The following is a 10,028-nucleotide window of genomic DNA, read 5'->3' as shown; positions in this document are numbered from 1 at the left end:
TTTCTCCATAGGGAGAGCACCTAGAAGGTGTGAGGAGGCTTATCAGGCCATCCATGCTCATCCAGGAAGTATGCAAATGGGAAGTTGTAACAATACTTTTACAGCACCACCTACTGGATAGCCTCATTTCTACAAGTCAATGTCAGACTCTGCTGTAGAGATAGTGTTCCATCTATCCATTTGCATATTTCCCAGAGGAGCATGGATGTCCTTATAAGTCTCTTCACACCTTCTTGGTGCTTTCATTAAGAAGAAACAATACCTTTCCTGACTACCAAATATGGCACACATACATGGAGGCGGAGGGAGGCATATAGTTTACAATCCATAGTTTGATTGATACACAAGCTCTGGAGAGTATATATGTTTTCCTACCAGACAGTATTATTTCAAGAAGATGGAAGTTATAAATCATGATTACAGATTTTACAATACTAGCTAGCTTCAATAATAATACAATTTTATATAATAATATTGATTCCCCTAATAAATAATGATTAGGCAAAGTAATTACAAAATATTTCTCCTGCATCACTGCCAGCTTAAAGGGAAAATGATTATATAGGATTTTTATTTATAAAATCTCCTTATCATTAGTATTCCAATACTTACGGACTGTACAAGAGTTATTATATCACTGTCTTGATGCTAGCTTTTATTTCCTCTATACTGCATTGTTACCGATTTGTCTTTTGTGACCTTGTCATACCCTGCTTGGATCTGGGAAGGGCACATGCTGTGGGGAGTAGATCATTATTGTGATTGATTAGACTGTACATTATTCATTCACTTAGCAGGTATAAATATCTCTCTACCACTTGATTTAGAGATTTGTAGCCATGCTGCATTGAAGAGAAAGATAGACGAGAGAGGAGAGAGGGACAAATAAAGAGCTGAGAGGTGAATAGTTAAAAAGAGAATGTTGGGAATGTAAGATACATAAAAGAGAGAGAGAGAGAAGAGGCAGAAAGATAAGTAAGAGAAGACAGAAGAGAACCAGGGATGAGAGAGGGGGAGAGAGAAATGATAGGACAGTGAGAGAATAAGTGTAGTATGGCCAGAGAGGAAGGTGGGGCAATGTAGGGAAGAAATATTCTAGGGAAGGAGGGAGTGAGGAGGGAAGATGCACTGCTTGACTGAGTAAGAAAACTGCTGCCTGCAGTCTGTTCCTGGGCAGGCTATGAGACTGCAAGACACAATAGGCTGAGTTGAATCCAGGTTGTGCTCAACTCCCAAAATCTTGCAAGCTGAAGGTAGCCTGAAGAAGTAGGTGAGATGACATGATGGTCTAGGATATGGAGAGGAGGCATCTTGAATGTTTTGGAGGTTGCAGATCACAGAAGGGGTGGCTTAATGGTTGTAAAGGCACAAAGAGGGGTGAGAGGAAGGGAGTGTGTTTCCTGAATCCAAGCATCATGCCAGCCAGTGTCGCCTTGGTGTGATGCTGTTGCTGCACAAAGAGACATGGAGACACGGGGCTTGGTCACTGCTGTTAGCCTGGCTCTGAGCCTTCTCTCCCTGATTCTGCTGGTGACAGCTATTTTCACAGACCACTGGTATGAGACAGATACTCGCAAACACAAGGAGATATGTGAGAGCCAGGGCAACTCAGACCCTACAGACCAAAAGAATAGACTCATGCCCCTCTATCAACTGCCCTTTCGTGGAGACTCTTCCAAGAACCGCAAGATGGGTCTTCTATCACCAGCCCCAGCTGGTGGGGTAAGAGAACCGGAGGATCTGCTGGAAAACTGGAGGTCGCTGTTGGGACTTGGGGTTCTAGAGTCAGACTGTGGACGACCCCTCTTCTCTACGTACTCTGGGCTGTGGAGGAAATGCTACATTATGGGAATCGACAAGGACATTGACAATCTGATCCTGAAAGGTGGGCATGGTTTCACAAGGTGGAATTATCTTGCTGGGGGACTGCTGTAGGTACCATGTGCACAATATTGCTTTGGTGTGTTAGTTTGTAGTCAACTAGCTATGTGGGGGTCTTCATTATGTCAAAAGTTTGTTTTATACATCAGAATCACAGTTTCTTCAACATGTAATTTAACAACGTTAAAACGTTAAAAGTAGTGAGTAATTGAGGAATAGGGAACTGTGTCCATACTTTTATGACATTTATATGGTAGTTACAGTAGTAGATATTATTTATATAACTAGATCAATCATTTGGTGCTAATGAAAATAGACTGCATTGAAATCTATTGGTTAGAGTATATTTGCATAAAACAATCCAAAATATGTGATGTTAGGGATAATAGTGTATGGAAACAGGTAAAATGATGGTCTCCTTCCTGAACAATTTCCTTGACTTGTTCGAAGGATGAGTGTTGTTTATTATGATTGCATTATGTAAATGGAGGTAGCAAAAAAAAAATAGTTCCCATTGTAGTAAATATCTGTAGACAATTATCAGAATGCCAGTCTGATTGGGGTTGAAGTTGGTATGTGTATATCTACCTTAGCTATAGACTTGTTTAAGGGCTTATTCACACAAGCACATTTGCGCAGCGTACTGCGCACGCACATTTTTTGCACGCAATACACCGTGAATGGAACCCATTGATTTCAATCGGTTTTTCATATGAGCGTTTTTTGCGCACGCAAAATAATACGCAGCATATTCTATTTTCATGTGTATTGCACATGAACATAGTACATGTTAAACTAATTTTACTTCATTGTCCATTGAAATCAATGGGAGCATGCTCGGTTGCTATTTGCACGCGCAAATACGCACGACATGCGCACGAAAAATTAAACATGTACAGGGGCGTGCATAAATTCAACGCCCATCACACAAATATGCAGCACAAATGCGCTTACGCCTGTGTGAAGCTGGCCTTAAGCCATAATACTAGGATGACATTGTCAAATTGCTGTATATCCGAAAAGTATATATAACTGAAGCTAAGCACAAGAATGAGCTTTGTGTGATCTCAGCCCTAACAGTCATCCACAAACTCAGCCAGATGAGGTAAGAAAATACGGGAAGGAGTTAAATGCAAGCTGCTAACTTGTGATAGTGTTACATATATAACCACTTTTTTTTTACTTTGGAATAGTTATATTAATTTTATATTCCCAATTCCTAGCCCATCTTCTTATGAACAGCCGATTCCTGCTTGCTCTAGTATCTTCGTATGAATTATATAAGCATATTGTGCACTAAATATCTAGACGTACACAAGACCCCTACGACTAGTCCTAATATACCCAGGCTGCTTATTTTGTGGCCCATAGATATCAATAATTATGTGTATATCATTTGCATATCTATTTTATGTCTATTGTATTCTCCTGGTATTGTGTCCTTCTCTGAATACACGAGATAAAAACTCAATACTTTTTTAATTACATTGAATTACCATTATTTAACCTAATCAGTAAAACTGGACTGAAGTGTTAATAATTCTTATCCAGATTGCTGTATCTCGCCTGCTCATAATTATATCTATGATGTAGCTTTAAAAAATAGTTTTCAAAAATAACCTATAGCCTAAAAGAAATGCTAAGTCACAATGGTCAAATCTAGATAGAAACAAAATCTCATGTGCCGTTCTACCACATGACTCTAGTGTATAACGAACGATTAGCACATGACTATTTGTTATAATTAGTCTCATAAAACTATTCAAAACCCCAGCAGATTGTAATGTATAATTGTTGCCTAGCTACACATCAAAGATTTATTTACCAGCCATCTGCAATTTATGTAATGCTAGTGCCTAGAAAGTGTTGATGCCAATAAATACTCATTGTAAGTGTATTCACACAGAATGCATCTTTGACACCCTAGAACATGAGTTAATGGACTATGCTCGGCACGCTACTGTAAACTGCAGCTGGCACCCTTAGGAAATAGAGCAGATCATTATGAGAATTGAAATAAACTGGAGGGAACCAAGACATTGTATTTCTTCTCTTCCAAAAGGAAGATGAATGACACTTGTTTGTTAGTAAATGTGTTTGAATTCGAGTAATTATCCCCGAAACAATTTGTTTAGTGAAGTTGCTAAAAGCGATGCATTGCAAGGCAAGAATTGACCTATAAACCTCTTTACGCAATTATACCTGAACTGTGTCACATCAATCCAATCTACTCCTCATTAATGTATGTAATGAATGGTATAAGTCATGATAATGATATGCAGAACTCTTTAACCCTTTTGCAGTGGTAGCATTAGCTGAAACCTTTACAGTCTGGGCTTAAATTAATTAGGGTACATTTCTGCATCTTCATTTTTAATGCCCACAGCTAGGTCCGCATCTTCCATACAAGCACATAAGAAAACTGCTCAGGAATAAATAGCATTCAGCAGTTCTAGAGGTTGTTACAATGTCGATACCAGCAATTGGGTTTGAACCTCATTTCCGATACACATAAATAATAGGACATAAACCATAAAATACATTTCATAATTTTAATGGGAAAACCAACTGCAAAGTAAAATGATACACTGTAATTGAGTACATAGATACAATTTCTAGACCAATTGAAATACAATTACGATAAAAGAAACTACAATATCTGAATATATAGCCTTATTATCTGACATTGTAATCCATGGACAGGTTTTTGGCGCTCAAATTTGATGTGCTTGCTGAACAGATGTATATGGGATGTATCAACATAATTGCTTAATGCCCTCCAAAAATGCAGAAACTGCATAAATATTGTCAGCAGTTTGCAACTTGGCATGCTTTTGTAATAATTTTCCAACTAGAGTCTAGCAAACAGACCCTTTTTGGAAGCAGAGCATATATTTATTTTAATGCACATAAAAAGTCCAGCAAATTGCTTAAAGTACATAGAAAAACAAGCTCACCATCATGCCTACCCATTCCCATACATTTTAATAGTATTATGTTGTTTACACGAAGATCATTATTTCACTTTATACTGGTAAATAATTTGGGCATATCATATGTAATGCGTTATTAATCGATACTGTATTAATATCATTGTAGTTACTTATACTACACTAGAAGCATCAGTTTTGCCTAAATAGCGGATGATGCTCCAACAGTAGCAAAACAATTTGCCTTTTTTAAGAGGCTTGATATTGTAGGCCAGAGAATGAGACAGAACGCTTTCATTTTGGGTGCTGAGACCCTGATTGACCAATACAGCAAAGTGTCATAGACCTTTGACTCTCTTCGAAGAGCAATGATTGGGTGAAGTGCTGCCTATATCGCTCACATATAGCTGAAGGGGCATGTTGCTCAGCAGAGTGCAGTAGCCCATTTGTTATTATAGCACTGGGGTCTCAGCGCTTGGACTCACTATTGATCACAACTTTTGACATGTCTCCAAAGCAAAAATATCTTGTTTCATGCTGCTTTGTGCTCTCCATTGTATTCTTTCCTTGTGCATGTTCTGCTACGTCCTTCTCCAAAGTTGTTAATGACTGCCTCAGTCGTTGAGCACGCTCTCTGTTCATGTACTAGGCGCAATATCTGTGGTCGCCAATAGTGGCAGTTAGAGAATTTCCTATAAAAATCATCACTGGCCCATGACAACATTGCTCATTTATCATATTGCCATTGTGCTATGCCGTTTACAGTTGTAGCATTTCCTAGGCGTACATCCAAGAGGCTCTTAACAGAGCTGCACCATTATCACAACCAGAGAGGAAAAACAAGTGAATCAGTTGCAGGATCTTCTTTTTATAAATAAAATATACTCAGAAATCGGGATTAATTAGTTTAGAAAATAGATGGTTGAGGGGCAACCTAATAACTATGTATAAATATATCAGGGAACAATACAAAAATCTCTCTTATGATCTATTTATACCCAGGACTGTGACTGTAACAGGTTGGCATCCTCTACGTCTAGAGGAAAGAAGTTTTCTACACCAACACAGAAGGGGGTTCTTTACTGTAAAAGCGGTGAGACTATGGAACTCTCTGCTGAGGACGTGATGTTGGTCAACTTGATAAAAGAGTTCAGGAAGGGCCTGGACACCTTTCTTGAGTGATACTAAATTACATGCTATTGTCACTGATTACTCACAAGGCTCGTTATGCAGGGATTATTCCAGGGATTTTTTTCCCCTTAAATGTGGAAAATTGCCTTCTACCTCATTGGGTTTTTCTTGCCTTTCTCTGGATCAACATGGTTGGGGGACATATGACTTTTTATGGCTTTACATACTGTGTTACTATGTTAATTAAATGTAATGTAACCTGGGAATTAGTGACCTGTGGAATACCAAAGGAGGCAATAATTACTGTCTTAGTAGTACTTGAATAGGTAAAGTCCCCTGGTGCAAGCACCGAGTCATGACTGACTCCTAGGGTGACGTCACATCATGACGTTTTCTTGGCAGACTGTTTTTGCAGGGTGGTTTGCCATTGCCTTCCCCAAGTACTTGGATACTCCAAGACTAAAAGTCAGTGGTTCTGTCAGATGAATCTCATTTCACACTGCACAGTAATTAGGCTGGCTTCACACAAACTTATTTACGTGTACAATATACAGAGAATAGAACCTATTGATTTCAATGAATTCGTTAACATTTCCATATTGGTCACGCAAAATAAAAAATAGAACATGTTCTATTTTTCGGCATATATGCATACCAAAGGTCCCTGTAGAAGTCAATGGTGAGGCACAAATGTATGCAAAATATTCCAGGTGATGTGTGAAGCACTGCGTAATTGCACAGGAAAAAGAACACATCTAGAACGCATTAAGACTAATTAGCCATTTCAATTGGTGCGTCTTTGTTTTCCACGCGCAAATGAACATGGCTTGTGGGCACAAAAAGTACAATAGAATACACCAATGTGTGCACAAAAAAGCATAGTTCGTTGCACAAAAACTCTACGCTAAGGTGCGTGTTAATACACTTAGGCCTTAGTCACACGGGCGTTTTTTCACGCGATTTGCGCATCGCATGACGGATGCGCATGCGCAAATCGCGTGACCGCCGCCGAAAAATCGGCCGAAAATCTGCTCCTAGCCGCGTTTCATTAGAAACGGGCCGAAGCTGTCCAGCGCATTGCATTCAATGGAGCCGGCAATACAGCCGGCTCCATTGAATGCAAGCGCTGCGGGCGAGTGTGGGATGAATTGTCGGGAAGGGCTTAAATATATAACCCCTTCCCTGCAATGTATCCTGAAAAGTGAAAAAATAAAAAAAATGTATGTACTTACCTGCTCCCGGCAGCCTGAGATCCCCGCAGCCGTCCTGCAGTGGGTGTGAAGGGGGTGTGACTCAAGCTTGCCCCTGATTGGCTCAGCGCTGAGCCAATCAGAGGCAAGTCTCAGTCACACCCATTCATGAATTCATGAATGGGTGTGACTGAGATCAGCCTCTGATTGGCTCAGGCTGAGCCAATCAGGGGCAAGCCTGAGTCACACCCCCTTCACACCCACTGCAGGACGGCCGCGGGCATCTCAGGCTGCCGGGAGCAGGTGAGTACATCCTTTTTTTCTATTTTTTCACTTTTCAGGATGCATTGCAGGGAAGGGGTTATATATTTAACCCCTTCCCGACAATTCATCCCGCGCACGCCGGCAGCCCATTGCTTTCAATGGAGTCGGCTGTATTGCCGTCTCCATTGAATTCAATGGGCAAACATCGTTCTTCTCTGCCACAGCTGGAACAGCTGTGGCAGAGAAGAATGATTTGTCTTCTATATGTTCTCAATGGGGTCGGCGCTGCTACCGCCGGCCCCATTGAGCGCATATAGAGAAGAGAACAGGAATCGCAGATCGCAGATAGGTGCGATCTGCGATTTCTGTTCTCTAATTTATCGGACGAGCGCATAAAAAGCGCTCATGTGTCCGATACCATTGCAAAGCAATGGTTTTAAAAAATCGCCGGACGCATGCGCATGCGCAAATCGCGGCAATAAACGCCCGTGTGACTGAGCCCTTAGGCTCATTTTTTGTAGTAGGGCAATATAGTAAGAAAAAAGCATGGAGCATAGACCTATACAGTAGGGTACTGTAAGTAAACTGACAAGAGTAATGGAAACTATAACATATGGCAGATTTCTCCAATTGGGTCCAGAACAGGTTCACATTACATTATCTACCTAGTTAAGACTCTGAGAAGCTTCATAAAAGATAGACAGTTTTATGTTCTTTAATTCCATCCATGGTAACTATATCTCCATTCTAATGGATAAAAATGGGATGAACCAACTACATATGAACAGTCCTAGAAGTGGAGGAGGATGTCTTTAGCATATGAAAGAACTAATCCACAAGGAACCAGCTACCTTGATATTAGGTATATAACCTTCATAAGGGCGGCTTCAGACGACTATATGTGCAATTGTGCACACCTCAGTATATTTGCGCCATGAACGAGGTTTGATGAGGTAGATTTGCACACATAGCGAAGCATAGTACTGTACTTTTTGTGCACGCAGGGCCAGTTTACATGCGGGTGTGACCACACTCCCTCTTTGATTTAAAAGGCTATTTAGCCTAATGAGGTCCAAAAGTGTTCTCTTTTTCACGTAATTGCACAGTGTATTGCACATTTGCGGGCATATTGAGTGCCCATTTGTGCACCTCCCATAGATTTCTATAGGGACCTTGGTGCGCAAATGTGCATAAAAATAAAGCAGGTCCTATTATTTCAAAATACAGAAGTGAGCACAAACCCATTGAATTCAATGGGGTCTATTCTCTGCATATTGCACAGGCAAATTTTGCTTGTGCAAGTATGGTTGTCTGAAGGAGCCCTAATAGACAAGTGGTTTATACAGTATTTTCCAGTCTAGTTTCTTCCTTTGTTTATATACTTTCTTCTCTTCAGCTTGGCAGCACGTAGGTTTGCTTAACTTGCCAGCTTACTGAATAGTGTAGGAAATTAAAATAATACTTTTAATATAGTACTAATATAATATTATAAAGTACTAATATTGTAGAAAGACCGCCTCCCCTTCCCCTCTTAATGTCTACTGGAGACTGCAAGAAATCATGCCTTTATTAATTGTACATCCTACTGGGCTGATAAGTTGGGCAGAATCATGTGGTCACATCCATGGCACCCTGTGTACTAAGCCAAGTGAATATTCTTGGGGCTCAGTGGGTTTACACTGGTTTGAGCTTGTTTTTCTTAGGACATTGGTTTTATACTTTAAGTTGATGGGGTCTATTTACTTAAGTGTTATCAAGGAATATAAATATTTGATGGTGGTGACATAGGTAAAATCATATTCCAATACCCTTGACAAAAATTTCTCGTACAAAAATTGTGATAAGAGGGATAAAAGTGTGACGCTTTCCCTTAAAGGGTTATTGCCATTTTAGGCATAAACAGACAGGCGAGGGTCTGGGGACCCCAATTCTGAAGATAGATACAGATTCCAGAGTTGGTACCTCCATTCTGGAGGCAGATGCAGAGCACAAAGTTGGAACCCCCACAGGCAAACATTTCTGGAATATCTTGTGGGTGTATGGCTTATATCCTTAGCCATGTTGCAAGGCCTGTTTCCAGTCAATTTCCAATAGGTAGTGCTGTGGAGGTACTTTTCCATCCCCTATTTGCATAACTTTTACCCAGGGAGCATAGCATGGCCTATATACAACTTCCAAAACCAACTTGGCACTCTCCACAAGGAGAAACCTTATTTTCCCGCACACCCATGAATATCTAAAATGGGAACAATACTTAAAGTGATCTCTTACCAACCAGCCAAGTGGGATGCAATCTAGTCTGAAATATACTGTAGTTCTGTAATGTGCACTGCATTATTTACCCACGTGGACAGGCCTGTGTACATGCGGTCTATATCTTTTTCTTCCACACTTCAGAATACTTCTTAAGACCCAATGTGTTTTTACATTAAAGGGCTTGTCACATCAGAGAGAACCCTTTTCAGAATGTGGCCCCTGGGGCGTACCATTGATCACCACATGTCCCACTCCTGACACCACTGACAAACAGCTGTTTTTTCAGGAAAAATTACAGCCAGCCAGGCATTTGGAAATGTTATATTACATAAAGCCAATCAGATGAATGGCCATCATTGTAATGCAAGGACAGTTC

General features: G+C 40.3%; 1 protein-coding gene across 1 annotated transcript in view; it reads left to right on the top strand.

The window, feature by feature from the left end:
- Nucleotides 1-1,149: 1,149 nt before the first annotated feature.
- Nucleotides 1,150-10,028, top strand: part of TMEM178A (transmembrane protein 178A) — a 129,868-nt gene continuing 120,989 nt past the window's right edge. Inside the window, exon 1 of the mRNA XM_066595836.1 lies at nt 1,150-1,885. Coding sequence (XP_066451933.1) covers nt 1,465-1,885 — 421 coding nt within the window. The 5' untranslated portion in view covers nt 1,150-1,464. The remainder of the gene's footprint in view (nt 1,886-10,028) is intronic.

This window comes from Eleutherodactylus coqui, chromosome 3, assembly GCF_035609145.1.
Source record: "Eleutherodactylus coqui strain aEleCoq1 chromosome 3, aEleCoq1.hap1, whole genome shotgun sequence".
In the NCBI taxonomy this organism is placed as follows: domain Eukaryota; kingdom Metazoa; phylum Chordata; class Amphibia; order Anura; family Eleutherodactylidae; genus Eleutherodactylus; species Eleutherodactylus coqui.
Note: the sequence above shows the minus strand (reverse complement) of the source record. Positions and strands in the feature narration are given on the sequence as shown.